Below are 23171 nucleotides of genomic sequence, written 5' to 3'. Positions count from 1 at the left end.
CACACACACCAGCCCCGGCCAGTGCGCACACATCCACGCCCAGTGCACACGTCCACGCCCAGTGCACACACATCAGCCCCAGCCAGTGCACACACATCCATGCCCACTGCACACACGCCAGCCCCCATGCGCACACACCACTCCCAGTGTTCCAGCTGCTGCCACGCGCTCACCGTAGGACTCGGGAGACACGGCGAGCGACTGGAACAGAGCACAGCGGGCAGGGCTGTGAGCATATCAGCCCCACGGATGGAGATGGAGCTCCGAGAGGCATTCGCTCACCCGCCCGTCCAATGTGAGGTTTCGCAGCACTGGTATTACCACCTCAGCTGCGCACACTGGTGCTAGGGGTGTGAGCAGGACAGGCGGGGAGTGCAAACGAGCCTGAGGAGCACAAAGGAGAAGCAGGAGCAAATGTGCACACGAGCGTGCAAGCGAGTTCACTCTGCTATTTCCAGGAGAAGGCTGGGAGCCGAGTCTGGAGGAGACAGCAAATGGTTGCTGGTCGCTGCTGCAGCAGGTAAAATGCAGGGAGGGAGGGAGGCCTGGAAGGCAGGGCCAACAGCGGCTTCGTTCCCTCCCTCCCAGCTGAGCTCCCTGGGGCTGGGGAGCAGCGTGTCTCCCGCCCGCCCTGGGCAGGGACCAGAAAGAAAGGCACGCCCGGGGGGGTCTGCCGAGCCAGGCCCCCTCACCTTTCTGTGCTCGTGGTCGATCATGACGTTGTGCGGCTTGACGTCTCGATGCATGACCCCCATGCTGTGACAGTAATCCAGGGCCTGGGGCAGAACAAGAGAGGCGGTGTCAAGTCCCTGACTAGCAACCCCCGGGGACGGCGAACGCAAGCGCTGGCAGCAGCTGTGGCAGGGAGACTCCCAGGCTGGCTGGAATTGGCCATGCATCCTCGGGCACCTCCCGGACGGGAGACCGGGCAGCCGAAGTGCCGTCACTGCTCGTTGCCACGAGCCCAGGCGCTGAGCGCACGCCCAGCAGGCTCCGCTACGCAGAAAGCCCCGTGGCTGCCCACGCAGCCCGTAGGGTCGAGCACCCAGAGCCATCCTGCCCTCTCTTGCTTCCACACCATGAGCGCTCTGCATCCCTGCGGGGGGAACCGGGCCCCGGCTGTCAGTCACCCAGAGGAGGGTGCTGCCAGGGTGCCGCAGGCCGCAGCGAGCACTTCACAGGGGTCTGCACGCGCCAGCGCCAGTTCCGCCCCCATCCCCAATCTCTGGTCTCCCAGGCTGACCCGGGGCAGCGGGGCTAGCACTCTGCAGCACCAGGCAAAACTCCGGGCCCAGCTCCCTGGCTAGACTGCCACGGCTTCAGCCCAGTGCCCGGGAGAGACCAGGGCTCCTGTCCATCGCGTGCACCACAGGCTGCGCATCCCACTGGCCCATGGCCGAGGAGCTGCCCAGCGGGGGGCTGGAAGGGACCGATTGCAGTGCGGGACCGGGACACCTAGACAGAAACACCGGCCCCCTCTTCACCCTGCTCCCTGCGCCGGCCCCGAGACAGCCTAAAGCGGGGAGGGCGAGCGGATGGCTTCCCAGAGTCACACGCCCTCAATGCCTCAGTGACTTGGGCCTGCCACATCCCAAGACACAGCCCACCCTCCACCAACCCGGCCGCCTGCTTCCCCTGCTCCGGCTGGGACTTGCCGGGGGCTCCTAGGGCTGCTGCTCAAGCGGCCACCGCACGTGGGAGGGCTGCTGTTCCCTGCCCCCGCCCGTGCGTTCTGGCAGCAGGAGGAGACAGCCCCTCCCCGGAGCACCCACCCAGCGCCCCCGGGAGTCAGGGCGAGGGCCCCGGGGACTCCGCCGCTCACCTTCAGGATTTCGTACATGTAGAACCGAATGTCGAAGTCAGACAGCGTCTGGTACAGTTGCTGCAAGCCAGGAACAGGAGAGCAGTTGAGGAATTGCCCCGCTCGCGCGCAGCATCCTTCCGCCTCCTGCACGCGCTCGGGGGCAGGCACGCGCCCGTCCGCTGGCACGTTTCGGGGCCACTGCGCACCACCCGGCACGCCAGGCTCGCGAGCTCCCTGCACAACAGCAGCAACTGCACAGCCAGAGGAGCGCTCAGCTCACACCTCAGCCTCGAGGCGCAGGCCTGGCCAGCCACTGGGGACATGCACGCTTACACGCAGGCTCCCGGTACCCATGGGGAGCCACCTCCTCCCCCCGCTGCCTCCGTGTCAGTGCGGGGGCGGGGTGAGAGACGGGGGAGCCGACGGCTGCCCGTGTGGCGCTGCCGAAATGTTCAGTGGTTACACGTTTAGTTAAGGAACACATTTTTACATCCCTACCTGTAACTCGAGTCCCCTGCCCAGAGCTAATGTCCTTGGGCTTTGCCCCGGCCCTGGGAGTGGGGGCTCAGGTCCTGGCCCTGGGACCCGCAAGTCCCGGGAACCCCCTTAAAACTGAGTGGTGCCCTGCAGTTAGAGAACTGCCGCTCCACAGCAGCACGTGGAGGCCGCTGCCAGAGACGGGGCCAGGCGGCGTGGGCCCCTCCGGACAGCACAGCAGCAGGAGGGGGGACCCGGGCGAGATCACTCCAGGGCAGTAGGTCCCACCCCACGCACCAACCTCCCGAGCCCCCCGCCTTGAGCCTGTCAGCCAGCAGCAGGAGGGGGGACCTGGGCGAGATCACTCCAGGGCAGTAGGTCCCACCCCACGCACCAACCTCCCGAGCCCCCCACCTTGAGCCCGTCAGCCAGCAGCAGCGGCACAGCCCTGCCGGAGTCGGTGACGACTCCAGGCCTCCCTCCCCAACCCACGCGCTCTGCAGCAGTGGCCCCTGGGGGGCACAGACGCGACACGAGGCAGGACTCCGGGCGCTCACCTTGAAGTCTGTGTTGTTGACGTGTTCGAAGACGAGGGCAGGCGTGCGAGACTGCCGAGGAGGAAAGAAAGGGAGGTGGGTTAGTTCTGCCGGCCAGAGGCTGGGCAATGTGGCTACGAGGAACAGGCCCCTCGCTCCCTCCATGCAGGGTTACCCCGGGCACGGCCGCACTAGAGACTTGCCCTGAAAGCCACCGGGTCAGGAGCCTCTCTGGCTTCGGGGGCGTAGTGCCCAGCGCTAGGGCACTGCACAGACCACAACACAAAAAAAGCACATGCAGCCCTAGATATTCACCAGGGCACAGACAGCCTCCGCGGGCCCCTGGCAAGGTTGGGGGGCGGGGCCATGCTCCCAGAAGGGGCGGGGCTTGGGCAGCCAGCCTTCCATGCTGTCCAGAGCACGGTGCTCCCTCCTTCTCCCTAGCCCTCTGCTTTATCCCAGTGGTGCCGTTTAGGTGCAGCTCTGCTCCACAAGCCACCTGGTGGCTCCCAGATTTGCCATCTCTTGGCAGCTTCCAGACCCTGCTCAGCATGCACACAAGAAGCCAGGCGCCTGGCTGCCAGAAGCACTCCGTCCCCTCCTCCAGCTTCCCACCCTGCCGGTGACGCACAAGGCCGACTGCTGCTTTGGCCAGTGCCGGAGGCGGGGGGCGGGGGGGAGAAGAGGGCAGACAAAGGAGGCTGCCATGGGGCAGAAGTGCCCCACCACTATCCTGTCACTTCTCAGCACGGCATAACCTCACTTTGAGGTCAGTCAGGGGCTCCAACAGAGCCCCTCTTGGTGCGGATACCGCCCCCTCCAGTCTCGCTCGGCCACTTGCAAGGCTGCTAAGGGGGCACGTTCAAAATCAGCTCATTGCGGACCCGTGGGTTAGTGGGAAGGCAGCCGGTGAGCTGCAAAATGGGGAGAGCTGGTGTTCCACGGGGAGGCGCCCTCCCGCTGCTCCCACCAGACCCTCAGCCTCCTTCGCTGGAAGGCTGCCCGCAGGCCCACCTGTTCCCCGCCGGCGCCTGCTCAGCCACAGGGATCGCCTGCCCCGTGACCCCTGCCCAGGACTCCCCGGGGAAACAGGCTCCCCTCTTGCCACTGCCACAGGCTAAGAGCCAAGGCCCTGCTCAGCCACCACCCTGGGCTCGTGAAAGCCCGGCCGGAGCCAGAGAGCACCGACTGCCCACCTGGCCCCCCTCCCTGCAGGCCCCTCCTCACCACGGGGTCCTTCACTATGTCGAGCAGGCTGATGATATTGGGGCCACCGCGGAGATTCTCCAGGATCTTAATCTCGCGCTTGATCTTCTTCTTCTTCACTGGCTGCGCGGGAGCAAAGAGCGTTACCAGCCGGCAGCCCTCGCTGGCCTGCTTGCCACAGGGGCCGGGCAGACAGCGTGGAACCCCGGGGGAAGGGAGCAGACCCATCACGTCCCTGCGGTGCTGAGCGCCCTGTGGCTGTCAGCCAGGCTGCAGGGAGGGCGTCCCTACCTCTGTTTGCCAGAAGCTGGGAACGGGCGACGGGAGGGATCACGGGACGACTCCCGGTTCTGTTCGCTCCCTCTGGGACACCTGGCACTGGGCCAGACAGCGCTGGGCCGACGGGACTGCTGTGAACCCTTGGAATGGCAGCCAAGGAGCCTCAATGCTCAAACGCCACAGCACCCTGGGACGGGCCAGAGAGCGAGAGTCCGGGGAAGCCCCCGCTCCCGCAGGGTCAGCCGGCACCCGGATAGAGCAGGCAGCCGCCAGGTTCCCTAGAAACTGGGCACTCGTGATTCCAACACGGCCCAGCGAGGGTTGTGTGCCTCCTGGCGGTGCACTGAACTGGTTTTCTGCACACAGATGGGGTCGCATTACTGGATTTTAGGGGAGCAGCCAGATCACTGCTGCACCTGGAGGGGGGGTGTTTGCCCCAAAACATTGGTACAAAGGGGGGCCATGCGAGGCGTCAAATGAAAGCTTATGTTACACTGATTCCATATATGCTATTCATGTGATTGTATAATGTATGTGTGTGACGTTATAAGCAGGGCTCGACAAATGGCTAATCTACTCTCCCGTGGCGAGTAGATTATAGCCCGGTGCGGCCACACAGCGCAGTCAGCGCATGCGCAGCGTGAGCTTCTGCGTGGCTGGCGAGCGGGGCTCACCGCTGCTTGGCGAGCCCTGGTTATAAGCATGTGCTTTGTGTGGATACCGAACGTTTCTCTGTATGTGCTTGAGCAATGGACAAAGCAGCTCAGCCTAGGGACCTGCTAATGAGCAAGTCTCTATGGAATAATGGCCCTCCACAGGCCAAGGACACACCTCAAGAATGGGGGGCTGATACCTAGGGGCTACCAGCAGGGAGCACAGGGATAGGCCGCGGGCCAGGTGACCTGCTGCAGCCAAGAAGAGACGAGGAAGGAGGGATAAACAGGCCATGTGGCATCCTCCATTTTGTGCTCAGCTCAGCTCTTCATCCCAGAGGCAGCAGTGCAGGGATCAAGGTGCTGGGAAGAACTGTGGACCCATCCTGACATAGGATGTGCACCAAGGACTTTTAAGCCAGCAGTTATAACATCTCTGCTAGAGTCTGCAGCGAGAACTGGGAGATTCGATGCATGGAATGTAGGATACTTTAACAACCTCACTCTCGGGCTTTTCTTTCTTCTACTAATAAACCATTAGGTGTTAGATTCTAGAGGATTGGCTCAGAGTGGTTTGTGGGTAAGATCCAGAGTGTAAATTGACCTGAGATCTGTGGCTGGTTTCTTGGAACCGAACAGAACTTGTTCAGGGAAGGTGCGATTGATTTCTAAAACCCCTCAGCTATGGGCAGGCCCAGGGCCATCTGGGGCACGGATAGAGCTGGGGTGTCAGGGGGGTTTTGCTCGTGAGGCTTCTGTCTGGCCAGGCAGGCAGCTGAAGCTGAAGGAGAAAATTTGTTCCTCTTGGTTTCTGAGGACAGGACAAGGAGTAATGGGCTTAAAGTGCAGCAGGGGAGGTTTAGATTGGACATTAGGAAAAAATTCCTAACTGTCAGGGTGGTCAAATATTGGAATAAATTGCCAAGGGAGGTGGTGGAATCTCCCTCTCTGGAGATATTTAAGAACAGGTTAGATAGACATCTGTCAGGGATGGTGTAGACGGAGCTTGATCCTGCCTTGAGGGCGGGGGGCTGGACTCGATGACCTCTCGAGGTCCCTTCCAGTCCTATTATTCTATGATTCTATGATTCTATGAAGCGCTCGGTGGGGCTGGTGTGTGGCCTGTTTGAAGAGGTCTTCAGTCTGGGGGCTGTAAGAAGCCCTGAATTTGAGCAATTCGCCCTGAGCGGACGCCCTCAGCTGTGCCCAGACCCGGCTCGGTCCATCAAAGATGGCAAAGATGAGAGGGCGCGCTGGGCAGCGGCTCTGGTTTGAAGGTCTTGGCTGGTGGGGGTGTCCTGATTAGCACGTGTGAACAGACCCTCAGGGCAGTGAGTGGGAGCAGGGGAGCGGAGCAGAGAGCACACATGGGCTTTCAGTACGAGGAGCACAGAATTGCCCTTCAGCCCCCAGGGGACACGTGGGCTCTTCAGCAAACCGGCTCTCTGCGCTGCAGGCCAAGAAGACGAGGAGAACCGGCCAGACTACTACAGTCCTCGCTTCCTGTCCCATGAAAACAGCCTCCCACAGCAAAGGCTCCATCTCCCAGAGATCAGCAGCACCCCCCCCCCACCGGCACAGGGAAGAGGCAAACAGGGACTAACGGGGGGAGGGGGAAGGACGGGCGCAAGGCCCCCCTCCAACACACCCACCTTAAGGATTTTCACCACGACTTTCTCATTGTTGGTGATGTTGATGGCTTCAAAGACTTCGCTGTATTTGCCGCGGCCAAGTTTCCGCACAAGCTGGTAGTCGTCTTGGTTGCTGTACGTGGGGAAGAGAAGACGAAGGAGGACCCAGGTCAGAACTGAACGCTGGCTCACTTTCCGAGAGCCGTTCTCCCAGACTCTGATCAGGGCAGGAGAACCGGGCCTCCCAGGCTCCACAGACGTACCCACCAATCCTCGCCCTGGCCAAAAGCAGCGGCCATTGCACAGAACTACTGCTCCCTGGGGACCCCTCCCCTCAGAACTAAAGGCCAGCCGAGAACACTGCACTCACCACTGACGTGCAGCCACCGCGGGGATGGGATACGGCAGCTGCTGAACAGAGTGCGAGTTCACATGTGGGCGTGCAGGTTACAGCTAGTGCAAGTGCACACGTGGGCGTGCAGATTACAGCTAGTGCGAGTGCACACGTGGGCGTGCAGATTACAGCTAGTGCGAGTGCACACGTGGGCGTGCAGATTACAGCTAGTGCGAGTGCACACGTGGGCGTGCAGATTACAGCTAGTGCGAGTGCACACGTGGGCATGCAGATTACAGTTAGTGCGAGTGCACACGTGGGCGTGCAGATTACAGTTAGTGAGAGTGCACACGGGGGTGTGCAGGTTACAGCTAGTGCGAGGGCACACGTGGGTGTGCAGGTTACAACTAGTGCGAGTGCACACATGGGTGTGCAGGTTACAGCTAGTGCGAGTGCACACGTGGGCGTGCAGATTACAGTTAGTGCGAGTGCACACGGGGGTGTGCAGGTTACAGCTAGTGCGAGGGCACACGTGGGTGTGCAGGTTACAACTAGTGCGAGTGCACACATGGGTGTGCAGGTTACAGCTAGTGCGAGGGCACACGTGGGTGTGCAGGTTACAGCTAGTGCGAGTGCACACGTGGGCATGCAGGTTACAGCTAGTGCGAGTGCACACGTGGGCGTGCAGATTACAGCTAGTGCGAGTGCACACGTGGGTGTGCAGGTTACAGCTAGTGCGAGTGCACACGTGGGTGTGCAGGTTACAGCTAGAAGGCGGCAGCTTCCCAGATGGATGCCACACAGCGCCCTGAGGGGAAACACTTCCATGTTGAAGAAAATGCTTTTGGTGATTGAAAACCTTAGCTCTCTTCTGTGTGAGGAGCAGGTGGAGTCAGGACTCCTGGGGCCTACTGCCAGCTCCCCCATCTCCCCGAGCAATACTTCCCCTCTTTGGGCCTCAGTTCTGCCATCTCCAGAAAGGACAGGAGGGGTGGCGAGGGTTAACTCCTACCACACTCCAGCATCCCCGGACAGAAGGTGCCAAAGGAGAGCCAAGGCTTCCCTGGCACATGAAACGCAGCGCTGCCCTCCCCTGGGCAGGGGCCTGTCAATTTCCATTTGTCGCTAATGGGGCATGCACACTTGGAGCAAGGGGAAACAGGAAAGAACAGGGAACATCTCCCCAGGATCCTGCACACCAAGGCCCTGTGGAATCCACCTGACAGGACTACAGGAATCAGCAAACGCGCTGGAAATTCTCCCTGCTAAGTCGGGGGAAAGGTAGAAAGTCTCCAAAGCTCTTGTTAGAGGAAGCAAGGTGGGGAATGAGAGAGTGCGGCGTCACACACTGCAAGCGCCCCGTCGCTAAGGGAGCGCAGCGCCCACGGACACACAAGCCAGCCAGGGCAGGCTACCGCTGCCACGGAATTGCAAGGTCCACCACCGAAGGAACCACGGCGGGCTGTGTGAGAGAAGCAGGGAGCAGTCCTTGCTCAACGGGAACAAGCACAGGGAAGTTCAGAGCGAGAAGGAGGAAAAGCTGCCGAGGGAGGAGGTGGGGTCATTAGCCCTGGAGAGATACAAGGCTTTGGGGCATGTTCCCCACAGGCTGGCCAGTCAGGAAACAGGGAACTAACTGCCCAAGGAATCTTTCTGCTCCGAGTCGCCAGCCGCAGTCCGGGCTGCGCCGTGGCCTGTGTATGAAGTGAGTTGGGGAGCTCAGGGTGGTCCCTCTCTCTCCTGTTCCCAGAACAGACCCAGCCTTGCAGTCAGCACTAGTGTTGCCAGCCCCGGCACAGCCGAGCAGACCTGGGTACTAGCTCACACGTCCACTTAGGTAAACGCTGTCGCTTGTTTGGGAGAGTTGCCTACAGTCACGAGCACAGCTTTCCCAGAGGTGAGGATTCCCACGCGGCCCCCGCCGGCAAAGACAGTGTTCAAGCGTCCCACCACCACCTGATGCTCGGCGCACGGGGAACCCTGCCCCAGAGGCACTGCTGGCCGCCAAGGGCGTTTTCTGCACTGGGTCACTCGGCTCTGCTCTGAGCAACTCCGTGAGTTGGTGTGAAGAGACGCCGCGGCAACGTGCCTACCTGTACCTAAGGCTGACAGTCAGGGCGCCTCCAGGGGTGTTAGCAATGATGGGGAAACACCCGAAGCGCAGCCAGAGCTAACAGACCTGCCTAGACCGATAAAGGCTTCAAAATGTGCTTGGCAAAGGCCTTACTGCAGGGGGCTCCAACCTTTTAAAGCAGGAGATCACTGTTTTAATTTAAGCGCAATCCAAGAGCTACCTCAAGCCCAAATACCTTGGCCCCGCCTCCTTTCTACCCCTTCTCTGAGACCCCGCCCCTGCTCACTCCATCCTCCCTCCCTTTCGCCAGGCAGGGGCAGTGAGTGGGGGTGCAGGCTCTGGTCTTGGATGAAGGGATCTGGGGTGTGAGAGGGGCTCTGAGCTGACCGTGGGGCCGACAGTTGGGATGTAGGAGGGGTTCTAGGTGCAGGCTGTGGGAGGGTGTTTGGATGCAGGGGTGCTTGGGGCTGGGGCAGGAGGGGTGCATGACTGAGGAGGCTTTCAGGATGTGGGCTCCGACAGGGCCCTGCTGACCTCAGGTGGCTGCTGGGTGGTGGGGCAGTGAGGCTAGGGCAGGCTCCCTGTCCTGGCCCTGCACCACTCCCCAAAGCAGCCTGCACTCTCCATCCCAAGTCCCGATATGCCCCCTCTCTGCTCTGTGGTGATAGGACACAGGGTGGGAGAGGGGGCACCTTGACATCAGCGCCTCTCTCCTCTTCCCTGCCCTGCCCAGAAAGCAGGAGACTCCTGGGGTGGGGGAGGCAGCTCCAAGGCAAAGGTAAGGAGTGGCGAGGCAGTGGAGGGGCAGCTGACATGCCAGCACTTAATAGCTTCTTGGCCAAACCAGTCGATCACCTCTCAGAGGCTCCAAGATCGACCAGTAGATCCCGATCGACTGGTTGGTGACCCCTGCCCTACTGTAACTAGACTTGAATCCCCTACCAAGCCCAGACTCCCTGGAAACGGCCCCCCCAGATGATGCTCTGCGAACCCGCGGCACAGCTCTCGCACTCAGGCCAATGGTTCCAAACGCAGGCACTGAAAGCTGGGCACTGGAGTGAAAACAGGGTGTTGTCAAAGCGCTGGAAACCTCTGAATGCTAGTGTCTATCCACGAGGGAGTGTGACCTAGCAGACAGTGCCCTGGTGAGCTGGGTTTGTCACACTGCTCTGGCACTGGCCTGCTACTTGGGCAAGCCAAAACCCTGCTCCATGCCTCAGTTTCCTCCTCTGTCCGTTGGGGATACTGATACTGACACACACTGAGGTCTAGTGATGAACAGCGCTAGGTAAAAGCTAGCTCCCGTGATTAGTAAGGTGCTTACATGTGTATTCTGAAGCCTAACGTTAGGCCCCTACATTTGAAAATAGGGGCTAAGCAGCCTTGGCACTTGGCAAGCGAGCTGTTAACTAAATCTGGAGCCCATGGGGTTTCCCTTTCGCGCCCGTCATACCCCCATTCCACGACGTGTGACTCGTAGTCCCAGTACTCGCGGGGTCTCTGAGTGTTCACATCCGCATAGACCCTGGCTCGACTTGGCACGGGGCCCGACATGCTTCCACAGACAGAGGGTCAGCACCTCAACCACCCTAAAAACACAAATACAAACCAATTGGAAAGAGAATCACACGCGCAGGACAAGCATGCAGCCTGCTGCACCGGCACGAACGGGGGGGGGGGGGGGTCTGGGAAACGGCACAGGAGCGCACACAAAAGACAGGCAGAGGCCCTGCGCCCCGGTTCTACTCCAGCACAGCAAGGAGCCAGCCTCTCCCCTCAACATCACCCGCTCTGGTCAGCAGCACTGCAGCGTGGGGCTGGAGGAAGGAGGCCCATACGCAGGCAGAGGGCCCGATTCCGACCTCAGCCCTTTCAGCCTGTGGCGGCACACGCTCCCTCCTCCCTGCCCCAGACACACACCCTACCCGCCCAGGGGGCCAATTAAGCTAACAGCACAAACCTCCCTCGCTGCTCTCCAGTTTCAAGAGCTGCACAGGAATTAGGAACAAGCGCCACCAGACCCTCCCTGAGCCAGTTAGCTGCTGTCTGAAAGCTGCTTCCCCGAAGGAGAAAGCCAGAAAATGGAAGAGCCTAGCGAAAGCTGTCACAGCCAGCCAGGACACAAACCTCAAGCAGAGGCAAAACTCAGATCTGCCTCCAGATGGGGCTAGGCCAGGGGCTGCTCCCAAGCGGCCTGACCCAGGGCACTACCGGCACAGGACACAGCTTCTGGGTGTAATGTACAGTGGGGCACAGCCGTCCACCCGGAGCACCAGGGCAGCCTGCAGAGACCAGCCCCACGCAAGGCCCCAGCAAGCTAAGCGCCCAGCGCTGGCTGAGCAATTCTCTCATCTCCTCACTGCGCTTAGCCCTTCTACCTGCTCCGGCACCACGCGGTAACTGGCCCCTTCTCCAAGCAGGCAGGCAGACTGGCATCCGAGAAGCTCCCCCCAGGCCTGCCGAGCCAGGGCCCAGCCGGTTTCAAGTCAGCGCTGGGCTGACTAGAATCAGTTTCTGGCTCGCCATAAGATGCTTAGACCCCTACATCTTACTGCCTTTACGAAGAGCTAACTGAAGAGAGTCAAGGAGCGATGGAAAACTCTTATCAGCTCCCATGGGTAACGACTCAGGAAAGACGACTTGCTTGGTGTGGGGGGCAGGGGAACAAACAAAACGTGAGGCGCCCCGAAGAATCCGATGGGAAATGCAGGGCTCCCCATGCCATTCGGGAACTCAGCGCGGCTGTCCTGGCTAGGGTATCGTGCGCAGCTCGTCCGCCAGAAGGGACACGGCACAGTCGGGGGGAGTGGGGGCTGAAGAGACGAGAGGAAATGACCCAGGTGTATAAAATAACAAAGGGGGCGAGGGATAAGTGGACGCCCCCACTTACGCTCTCAAACACAAAGCCAGGCCCACTGGCACCGGCAAGCCAGAGAATTGCTGAAAGGACGGGTGTGACACTCCTGCAGAACTCGCCATCACAAAGTACCCGAGAGGCCAGGAGCTAGCAGGGTTACGCCCGGGGGTGCGACCACTCTTGGCTGGACTGGAGGGGCAGCCCAGCGTCTGTCTCCATTGTAGCCATCTCAAGGGCTGGCTAAAACCCACTGGCTTAGGGTATGTCTACACTACAAAGTTAATTCGAACTAACAGACATTAGTTCGAATTAACTTTAATAGGCGCTACACTAGCGCTCCGCTAGTTCGAACTTATTTCGAACTGGCGGTGCGCTTAATTCGAACTAGGTAAACCTCATTTTACGAGGACTAATGCCTAGTTCGAATTAGCTAGTTCGAATTAAGGGCTGTGTAGCCACTTAATTCGAACTAGTGGGAGGCTAGCCCTCCCCAGCTTGCCCTGGTGGCCACTCTGGGCACCACCAGGGAAACTCGTCTGCCCCACTCCCGGCCCCGGACCCCTTAAAGGGGCACGGGCTGGCTACGGTGCCCGTGCCAGGTGCAAGCCTGCCAGCACCCAGCCAGCAGACCCTGCACCTGGCACGGCTCGAGCCAGCCACCCGCTGCCACCCAGCCCTCCGCCTCTTCCCGGGACCAGGCTGGCGGCTCCCGGGAGCCTGCCCGGGTCCGCAAGAGGCGGGCACCACCTGGTCTAGTGCGGAGATTGTGGACCTCATCCACGACCTCCGCACTAGGCACAGGAAAGTGGCCGTCTAGGGCAGGATAACTGCCAGCCTGGCCACCCAGGAGCAGGTGTGCATGAAAATCAAGGTGGTCCAGTGAGACCCCCGACCCTGAGCCCTGAGCTTAGAATGGCCGTACTGGGTCAGACCAAAGGTCCATCTAGCCCAGTAGCCTGTCTGCCGACAGCGGCCAACACTAGGGACCCTGGAGGGGATGGACCGAAGACAATGACCAAGCCATTTGTCTCGTGCCATCCATCTCCAGCCTTCCACAAACAGAGGCCAGGGACACCATTTCTACCCCCTGGCTAATAGCACTCCATCGACCCAACCTCCATGACTTTATCTAACTTCTCTTTAAACTCTGTTCTAGTTCTAGCCTTCACAGCCTCCTGCAGCAAGGAGTTCCACAGGTTGACTATTTGCTTTGAAGAACTTTCTGTTATTAGTTTGAAGCCTGCTACCCATTCATTTCATTTGGTGTCCTTTAGTCCTTCTATTATGGGAACTAATGAAGAGCTCTCACCCTCTTCACACCACTCATGCTTTTATAGACCTCTATCATATCCCCCCTCAGTCTCCTCTTTTCTAAGCTGAAAAGTCCCAGTCTTTTTAGCCTCTCTTCATATGGGACCTGTTCCAAACCCCTGATATTGTAGTTGCCCTCCCCTCTCCCACCCTCTCTCTTCCCCTCTCCCACCTCCTTTTCCCAGTCTCCCCGAGTTTTGTTCAATAAAGAGAGTTTCTATTTTTGAACAGACGTGTCCTTTATTTTGTACATCAGGAAGGGGGGCTAGGGAGGGGTAAGTGGGAGGAGGTGAGGGAGGAATGGGGTACGAGCCCCCGATGGGGAGGACTGGGGTGGCTCTGCGGGCTTCTTGAGGTGGAAGCTCTCCTGAAGCCCCTTGATTGACCCCCCCCCCGATGGGAGCCTGCAGCAAGTGCAGCCGGGCTGATGGCCGAGTGGTGTGATGTGCCGAGTGTGGGCACTCAGGGCACTCCAACCAGGACTGCTTTGCAAGCGGGGAACCCCTGAGAACTGTCTGTCCGGGGTGGGGGTCGGGTCCCTTTAAGCACAGCCCTCGGCTAGCCTGAGACAGCATCTCCACGCTCTAAGTCGTCATCCGATGCCCTGCCGGCACTGCTTCCGGCCAGCCTTAACCCCGGTTCAGGGTCCACTCAGTGTGAACATGCTAGTTCGAATTAGCAAAATGCTCATTCGAACTAGTTTTTTAGTCTAGATGCACTAGTTCGAATTAGCTTAGTTCGAATTAACTAATTCGAATTAAGTTAGTTCGAATTAGCTTAGTTCGAATTAACTAATTCGAATTAAGTTCGTTTGAATTAGCGCTGTAGTGTAGACAGACCCTCAGACACTGCTACAGGGAACAAGTGCAGTTACATCAGACGGGGCCGGGCAGAAATCCTCCCTCAAGGACCATGCCACCCACTCACTGGGGGTGGGCTAGAACCCCCCAAGGGGCTGGCCACCTTCCTCTGAAGCCTCTGGGGGAGAGGGGATACTGAGCAAGATGCTTCCCGGATCTGATCCAGGAGGACAATGCCTGGCTCCCCACATGCCCCAACCGCGAGCCGACGCAGGCTCCATCCCTACAGCCTGCCGCCCAGTGCTCCGGGCGTCCCAAGCAAGGCTGTGTGTGGCTTACTTCTACAGCCCGGCCCTCTCGGGGCCCGCCGTGCGTCACACATCCCGGGTCTCTCAGCCCGTTACAGGCCTTTGGCTCCCCACGTTTCCCTTAGACGTTCTGCCAGCAGCGTGCTGCTCAGCAAGCTCCCCGGCTGAGGAATTTGCTCTCCATTTCAACCCTGAGGTCCTGTTTGGGGTGGATTTTAAAACTAAAATAACAAACACATGTGGGCTCTGGCACTTGGTCTCTCTCGAAGTGCGGGGGTGCGGTGCGTACTCTCGCAGTGCCCTCCCGCACGCCCCCCTCGCCACGGGAAAGCAGCGCTTCCCTGGGAGTGCCCCAGCGAGGGCGCCCATGCTTCTGCTGACCAGCCACAGCCACTGTAGTCACCCTTGCCCTTCCTCTCTCAAAGGGGGTTGCACCCCCAGCACAGCGACGGCAGAGACCTCCACTCCCCTCACCTGGCAACAGGACTCTCTGCTCCTGCGCCCACATCGCAGCCAGGAACTGGTGAGGCTTGCGTGCTTCCGAGGTAAGAGAGGGCAGACCCCGAACAGTCCAGCAGGACAGAAGAAAAGCCCTTACTCTACGGACCCCGCCCTGTTTAACCATGGGGCGGTATGGAGAAGAGAGGCCCCACAAGTAATCCCTCAACTTCAGTGTGGCCCTTGCTCGCCTCGAGTAGTGACCTCCACAGCAGAGTTCAGACACCAGCCCTGCCTCATTCACGTGCATCCCCCAGCCTCCCGCCTGAGCCTCCCTCTGTAACACGCCACCCGCCTGGGACTGCTCCCCAGCCATCAGGAGGGGGCAGAACTCTCCCTGCCCCTGCAACTCCTACTTGCAGACAGGCATTAGCAGCAGCTTTTCTTGCAGGAGGGAGCGTGTTAGCAGTGAACCACCAGGCCTCAGGGCTTCCCTGGCAGGCAGAACGGCCCTCACCCCCCTGCCACCAACCGGCTTCTCCCAGCTCCTCAATGCCAGTCTGACCCACTGCCATCCTGTGCAGAGACCAACATCCCCGGGCCTCAGCCTCCAGTGAGCGAGGCGCACACACAGCTGGGGCTGCGTGTTTCCGTACGGGGCGTAGTGTGGGGCTGTCTGCTCTGTGACCCGGGGTCCCCCTGCCGGGGAGGTGTGATTCCCACTGACTCACCCACATGTGGTGCTGTAGTGTCAGTACCTTGCTGGTGGCTGTGCTTGGGCTGTGACTGACCCCTACTGGCCTCTGCCTGTGAGCATGGCCCAGCAGGGGGGCTGCCTAAGTCCCGTAGACTAAGACCCAACAGTCGAGTTGGGGCAGTGAGGGAACTGGGGGGAAGGGTCAGTCTTGGGCTGGAGTCATGAAGGAACCAGTCTAAAGAGAGCAAAGCGACCCCACCGCCGAAGAGGCTACCCGGTGAGAGTACAAGCTGTGGTGTGAGTGTGTGCCTGTGCCTGACTGTTTGAATTTTACAGTGTGAATTGAGAGTCTGATTCCAGGTGAGTGCTAGCAGTTTTAGTTTCAGCTTCTGTGGCAGTTGGGACTGAGAGCCTGCCATTGTTCCCTTGATTGCCTCTGATTAGCCTCAGGCTCAGCCTTCCCCTGTGTGACTCAGAAGGGGGCAGGCCTGACCTAGGCAAGCAGGCTTTAAAAAGCCAGAGCAGTGCGACCAGGGGAGCGAAGCGGACAGGGGACTGCAGACAGGGGAGTTGAAGAGGGAGTGACTGATGGTGATGAAGACCCGAAGTGCTTGTGCCAGTACTTCTCCTGTCTCCTCCACCTGTGCCTGTATCCAGACAGAGAACCTGAGCATGGATGCCTCTACCCAGGTCCTGGTGTGGTCTTGCTGTATTTGTGGCTTGCAAGTCCCACTGAGTGATCTCCAGGCTGGGGGAGACAACCATTGTGAAAGGTGCCTGCTGGTGGAATCTCTCAGGCAGCAGGTGGGAGAGCTACAGGAGGAGGTGGCCAGGCTGAGGAGCATTCGAAGCCATGAGGAATTCCTGGACAGTATTCCTGTGGAGTCCACGGAGGTCACTGTCCTAGGATGTGGGACTGTTGACCAACCACTTATGGAGGAGTGGGTGGTGCAGGGTGAGAACTGGCAGCTGGTTACTTCCGGCAGCAGGCAGTGTTCCACCCCTGCTCCTAACCCTCCCACTGTGTTGTTACATAACCGTTACACTTTACTTTCAGCAGGAGACAAGGAGTCACCCCCCACAGTGGAGGAGACCAGGCCTTGCACCACCAAGGTTGAGCAGTCTCCTGCCACCACTGCGAGGAGGAAACGTAGGGTAGTGGTGGTTGGAGACTCTCTTCTGAGGGGAACGGAGGCACCCATCTGTCGCCCTGACAGCTCATCTCGAGAGGTATGCTGTCTGCCAGGGGCCCGTATCCGAGATGTTACGGAGGCATTGTCGAGGATTATCCGGCCCTCTGACTACTACCCCATGCTACTCATCCACGTGGGCACAAATGATACTGCCAGGTGTGACACTGAGCGGATCAAGTGTGACTACAGGGCTTTGGGAGTACTGGTGAAGGAGTTTGGAGCGCAGGTGGTATTCTCTTCTATCCTTCCTGTCAAAGGTAGGGGCCCGGGCAGAGAGAGGTGCATCCTGGAGGTGAATGCCTGGCTGCGACGATGGTGTCACCAGGAGGGATTCGGCTTCCTTGATCACGGGGTGCTCTTCCAGGAAGGACTGCTTGGCGGAGATGGAGTTCACCTTTCCAGGAGCGGGAAGTCCTTGTTTGGACACAGACTGGCTAACCTTGTGAGGAGGGCTTTAAACTAGGTTTGTCGGGGGCAGGTGAGCAAAGCCCACAGGTAAGTGCTGCATGTGCGGGACTGGGAGATGGGTTGGAAATGGGGGGGACTACGGCCTACAATGGCAAGGAGAAAGGAGGGTCAGGGCACAACAGGGAGGCAAGATCAAATCAGTATCTTAGATGCCTATATACAAATGCGAGAAGTATGGGTAATAAGCAGGAAGAACTGGAATTGCTAACCAATAAATACAACTATGATATCATTGGTATTACAGAAACCTGGTGGGATGGGACGCATGATTGGAATGTTGGTATGGAAGGGTACGGCTTGCTCAGGAAGGACAGACAGGGAAAAAAGGGAGGAGGGGTTGCCTTGTATATTAAAAATGTACACACTTGGACTGAAGTGGAGATGAACGTAGGAGATAGCTGTGTAGAGAGTCTCTGGGTTAAGCTAAAAGGGGTAAAAAACGAGGGTGATATCATGCTAGGAGTCTACTACAGGCCACCTAGCCAGGTGGAAGAGGTGGATGAGGCCTTTTTTAAACAATTAACAAAACTATCCAACGCCCAAGATTTGGTGGTGATGGGGGACTTCAACTATCCAGACATATGTTGGGAAACTAACACAGCGGGGCACAGGCTATCCAATAAGTTTCTGGACTGCATTGGAGACAACTTTCTGTTTCAGAAGGTTGAAAACGCTACCAGAGGAGAAGCTGTTCTGGATTTGGTTTTAACAAATAGGGAGGAACTAGTTGAGAACTTGAAAGTGGAAGACAGTATAGGGGACAGTGATCACGAAATAATAGAGTTCATGATCTTAAGGAAAGGTAGAAGGGAGACCAGCACAATTGAGGTAATGGATTTCAGGAAGGCAGATTTTGATAAGCTCAGAGAACTTGTAGGTAAGGTCCCATGGGAAGCAAGACTGAAGGGAAAAACAACTGAGGAGAGTTGGAAGTATTTCAAAGGGACGTTGTTAACGGCCCAAAAGCAAACAATTCCGCTGTGTAGGAAAGATAGAAAATATGGCAAAAGACCAGCTTGGCTTAACAAGGAGATCTTGCATGATCTCAAAATAAAAAAGGAGTCATATAAAAAATGGAAACTAGGACAACTAACAAAGGATGAATATAGGCAAGCAACACGGGAATGCAGGGGCAAGATTAGAAAGGCAAAGGCACAAAATGAGATCAAACTAGCTACAGGCATAAAGGGAAACAAGACGACCTTTTATAAATACATTAAAAGCAAGAGGAAGACCAAGGACAGGGTAGGCCCACTGCTTAGTGAGGAGGGAGAAGCAGTAACAGGAAACTTGGAAATGGCGGAGATGCTCAATGACTTCTTTGTTTCGGTCTTCACCGAGAAGTCTGGAGGTGTGCCTAACGTAGTGAATACAAGCAGAGAGAGGGTAAGTTTAGAAGATAGGATACACAAAGAACAAGTTAAAAATCACTTAGGAAAGTTAGATGTCAGCAAGTCACCAGGTCCTGATGAAATGCATCCCAGGATACTCAAGGAGCTGATAGAGGAGGTATCTGAGCCTTTAGCTATGATCTTTGAAAAATCATGGCAGACAGGAGAGATTCCAGAAGACTGGAAAAGGGCAAATATTGTGCCCATCTATAAAAAGGGGAATAAAAACAACCCAGGAAACTATAGACCGGTCAGTTTAACGTCTGTCCCAGGGAAGATAATGGAGCAGGTAATTAAGGAAATCATATGCAAACACTTGGAAGGTAATAAAGTGATAGGGAATAGCCAGCATGGGTTTGTGAAGAACAAGTCATGCCAAACTAATCTGATAGCTTTCTTTGATAAGATAACAAGCCTTGTGGATAAGGGAGAAGCGGTGGATGTCATATACCTAGACTTTAGTAAGGCATTTGATATGGTCTCGCATGATATTCTTATTGATAAACTAGGCAAATATAACTTAGATAGGGCCACGATAAGGTGGGTGCATAATTGGCTGGATAACCGTAGTCAGAGAGTTGTTGTTAACGGTTCTAAATCCTGCTGGAAAGGGATAACAAGTGGAGTTCCTCAAGGGTCTGTTTTGGGACCCGTACTGTTCAATATCTTCATCAATGATGTAGATATTGGGATAGAGAGTACGCTTATTAAGTTTGCAGATGATACCAAACTGGGTGGGGTTGCAACTTCTTTGGAGGATAGGGACATAATTCAAAATGACCTTAGCAAGTTAGAGAAATGGTCAGAGGTAAACAGGATGAGGTTTAATAAAGAGAAATGCAAAGTGCTCCACTTAGGAAGGAACAATCAGTTCCATACATACAAGATGGGAAGCGACTGTCTAGGAAGAAGCATGGCGGAAAGGGATCTAGGGGTCATAGTGGACCACAAGTTGAATATGAGTCAACAGTGTGATGCTGTTGCAAAAAAAGCAAATATGATTCTAGGTTGTATCAACAGGTGTGTTGTAAGCAAAACTCGTGAAGTCATTCTGCCGCTCTACTCTGCACTAGTTAGGCCTCAGCTGGAGTACTGTGTCCAGTTCTGGGCGCCACATTTCAAGAAAGATGTGGAGAAATTGGAAAGGGTACAGAGAAGAGCGACAAGAATGATTAAAGGTTTAGAGAACACGACCTATGAAGCCAGGCTTCATGAACTGGGCTTGTTTAGTTTGGAAAAAAGAAGATTAAGGGGGGACATGATAGCGGTTTTCAAATATCTAAAAGGGTGTCACAAGGAGGAAGGAGAAAATTTGTTCCTCTTGGTTTCTGAGGACAGGACAAGGAGTAATGGGCTTAAAGTGCAGCAGGGGAGGTTTAGATTGGACATTAGGAAAAAATTCCTAACTGTCAGGGTGGTCAAATATTGGAATAAATTGCCAAGGGAGGTGGTGGAATCTCCCTCTCTGGAGATATTTAAGAACAGGTTAGATAGACATCTGTCAGGGATGGTGTAGACGGAGCTTGGTCCCACCTTGAGGGCGGGGGGCTGGACTCGATGACCTCTCGAGGTCCCTTCCAGTCCTATTATTCTATGATAAGGAGGAGGCTGGAATCTAGGGGCCCAAGGACCCCTTCTCGAGGGGCCGGGGGCATCCTGGCCCAGACTCCCGTAGCAATAGCACGTCTGTGCTGGGCTGTATCCTGGAGAAGCAATAACCCCTGTTCTTGCTACCACGAGGGTGCAGTGTCGGGGGGACACTGACGGCGTCGTCACACCGTATACGTTCCGTACTCCACGCAGACAGCACTACACGGACAGCCTCCGGCTCCGACCAGCCATGGCCCAGAGAGCGGCAGCAAACGGCTGCAGGGATGTCTCCAGTCACTTCACTTTCAACGTGCAAAACGGCCAGGTGGAACCCTTGCACCTGAGCCGTGGCGCTCTGCCCTACGAACGGTTCAGGGCAGGCCCCCGCCCTGCGCACTGGTACGACGGCAGGACAACAACCACGCACTGTGCTCACGCACAGAACGCCCCGAGGCCCCGCTGGAGAGGAGCGCTCCCTGGGCCAGCCCCCGCCCCACGCACAGTGCCCTTTGGCACGACGGCAGGACAACAATCACGCGCTGCGCTCACGCACAGAATGCCCCGAGGCCCCGCTGGAGAGGAGCGCTCCCTGGGCCAGCCCCCGCCCCACGCACAGTGCCCTTTGGCACGACGGCAGGACAACAATCACGCGCTGCGCTCACGCACAGAATGCCCCGAGGCCCCGCTGGAGAGGAGCGCTCCCTGGGCCAGCCCCCGCCCCACGCACAGTGCCCTTTGGCACGACGGCAGGACAACAATCACGCGCTGCGCTCACGCACAGAATGCCCCGAGGCCCCGCTGGAGAGGAGCGCTCCCTGGGCCAGCCCCCGCCCCACGCACGGTGCCCTTTGGCACGACGGCAGGACAACAATCACGCACTGCGCTCACGCACAGAATGCCCCGAGGCCCCGCTGGAGAGGAGCGCTCCCTGGGCCAGCCCCCGCCCCACGCACAGTGCCCTTTGGCACGACGGCAGGACAACAATCACGCGCTGCGCTCACGCACAGAATGCCCCGAGGCCCCGCTGGAGAGGAGCGCTCCCTGGGCCAGCCCCCGCCCCACGCACAGTGCCCTTTGGCACGACGGCAGGACAACAATCACGCGCTGCGCTCACGCACAGAATGCCCTGAGGACCCCGCTGGAGAGGAGCGCTCCCTGGGCCAGCCCCCGCCCCACGCACGGTGCCCTTTGGCACGACGGCAGGACAACAACCACGCGCTGTGCTCACGCCCAGAACGCCCCGAGGCCCCGCTGGAGAGGAGCGCTCCCTGGGCCAGCCCCCGCCCCACGCACGGTGCCCTTTGGCACGACGGCAGGACAACAACCACGCGCTGTGCTCACGCCCAGAACGCCCCGAGGACCCCGCTGGAGAGGAGCGCTCCCTGGGCCAGCCCCCGCCCCACGCACGGTGCCCTTTGGCACGACGGCAGGACAACAACCACGCGCTGTGCTCACGCCCAGAACGCCCCGAGGACCCCGCTGGAGAGGAGCGCTCCCTGGGCCAGCCCCCGCCCCACGCACGGTGCCCTTTGGCACGACGGCAGGACAACAACCACGCGCTGTGCTCACGCACAGAACGCCCCGAGGCCCCGCTGGAGAGGAGCGCTCCCTGGGCCAGCCCCCGCCCCACGCACGGTGCCCTTTGGCACGACGGCAGGACAACAACCACGCGCTGTGCTCACGCCCAGAACGCCCCGAGGACCCCGCTGGAGAGGAGCGCTCCCTGGGCCAGCCCCCGCCCCACGCACGGTGCCCTTTGGCACGACGGCAGGACAACAACCACGCGCTGTGCTCACGCCCAGAACGCCCCGAGGACCCCGCTGGAGAGGAGCGCTCCCTGGGCCAGCCCCCGCCCCACGCACGGTGCCCTTTGGCACGACGGCAGGACAACAACCACGCGCTGTGCTCACGCACAGAACGCCCCGAGGCCCCGCTGGAGAGGAGCGCTCCCTGGGCCAGCCCCCGCCCCACGCACGGTGCCCTTTGGCACGACGGCAGGACAACAACCACGCGCTGTGCTCACGCCCAGAACGCCCCGAGGACCCCGCTGGAGAGCAGCGCTCCCTGGGCCAGCCCTCGGCCCGGGCAGGAGCTGGCGCGGTTCTAGCAGCGTGCTGCGCCAGCGGGAGAGCACGGCAGGTACAGTCAGAAAACAAGGGGGCTCCCCTGCTCCATCAGCTGCTTATTAATGGCTCCACCTGCAGCTTCAAAGCCGAGCCCCCGCTTAGCAATAAAGCAGCTGGCGTAGTTCAAAGCCTGCTCTCAGCACACAGCGCAGCCCCGCCCCGGCCCGGCCCTTGTCAGCAGCAGTCCACAAGCAGGCGGGGAGGGGCCATTTCTTCAGAGCCGAGGGAGGCGCGATTTCCAGCAAGGGCCTGAAGCCGGAGCCCAGCTTCCTGCAACCAGCTCCTGCAGACCGGCAGGAGGGGGCCCGGGAGGGCTTTCCCCATGGCTGCGTGGCACACAGACCCGCTGCCCGGGCGGGGGCATCGCCTTCGCTGAGGCATGAGCACCAGACACCCCCCAAGAGCCCCAGTGCCCTGAGGACTGCACTGAACGGAGCGAGGTCAGGTGGGTTATACCTGCTCTCGCTCTGCACGGAGCCCAGGCACAGCACTGCTCGCCAGGCATGCAACGCAGCATAGCTACCCGGAGCGAGGCAAGAGCCGGGCGCCGGGACCTGCGACATGAGGATGGCCGTGCTCGGCTCCGTCTCCCTCACGTGCGGTGCGTCTGCTGGTGGTCTGCAACCCAGAGTCCAGCTCCGGGGGGTCCCCCGCTGACCCCAAAAGAGAGCCTGCACTCAGCTGGGCGTGACTCAGCACAACGCTGAATCCCTGCAGCCTTGGGGCCGGCATTCCTCAGAGGGCGGGGTGGCTCTGGAGCCCCGACTCCTGCCCACAATGACTGCCTTTCTGGCCCAGGATGTGCCCACACCCCTCCGCGGGGGGACGTCCCAGCCCCTTGCAAGAAATTCTGTTCCACTGCGGGATCCAGGACTGATATTAGGGAACGAGGGACGTTGGATAGCGGTTAACTGAATAGTCGATTAACCTCAAGAATTCGTATTGGTTACTCGCCTGCTCTATAGTCCCCGGGGGCGGGGCCAGCAGCCAGTGCGCTC

The 23171-nt window shown here is 58.7% G+C and overlaps 1 protein-coding gene across 2 annotated transcripts in view; it reads right to left on the bottom strand.

Moving 5' to 3' along the window:
* Nucleotides 1-23171, bottom strand: part of LOC102460464 (casein kinase II subunit alpha-like) — a 49615-nt gene that overhangs the window by 8127 nt on the left and 18317 nt on the right. For both annotated transcript variants that reach the window (XM_075916828.1, XM_075916829.1), the window contains exons 3-8: nt 10448-10583; nt 6608-6719; nt 4045-4146; nt 2839-2889; nt 1823-1882; nt 693-776 (exon numbers count right to left, since the gene is read on the bottom strand). In XM_075916828.1, coding sequence (XP_075772943.1) covers nt 693-776; nt 1823-1882; nt 2839-2889; nt 4045-4146; nt 6608-6719; nt 10448-10548 — 510 coding nt within the window. In that variant the 5' untranslated portion in view covers nt 10549-10583. The remainder of the gene's footprint in view (nt 1-692; nt 777-1822; nt 1883-2838; nt 2890-4044; nt 4147-6607; nt 6720-10447; nt 10584-23171) is intronic.

The sequence above is a fragment of the Pelodiscus sinensis genome, unplaced genomic scaffold (assembly GCF_049634645.1).
Source record: "Pelodiscus sinensis isolate JC-2024 unplaced genomic scaffold, ASM4963464v1 ctg85, whole genome shotgun sequence".
NCBI classification, from domain to species: domain Eukaryota; kingdom Metazoa; phylum Chordata; order Testudines; family Trionychidae; genus Pelodiscus; species Pelodiscus sinensis.
The sequence above is the reverse complement of the archived record's forward strand: the minus strand, read 5'-3'. Positions and strand labels throughout refer to the sequence as shown.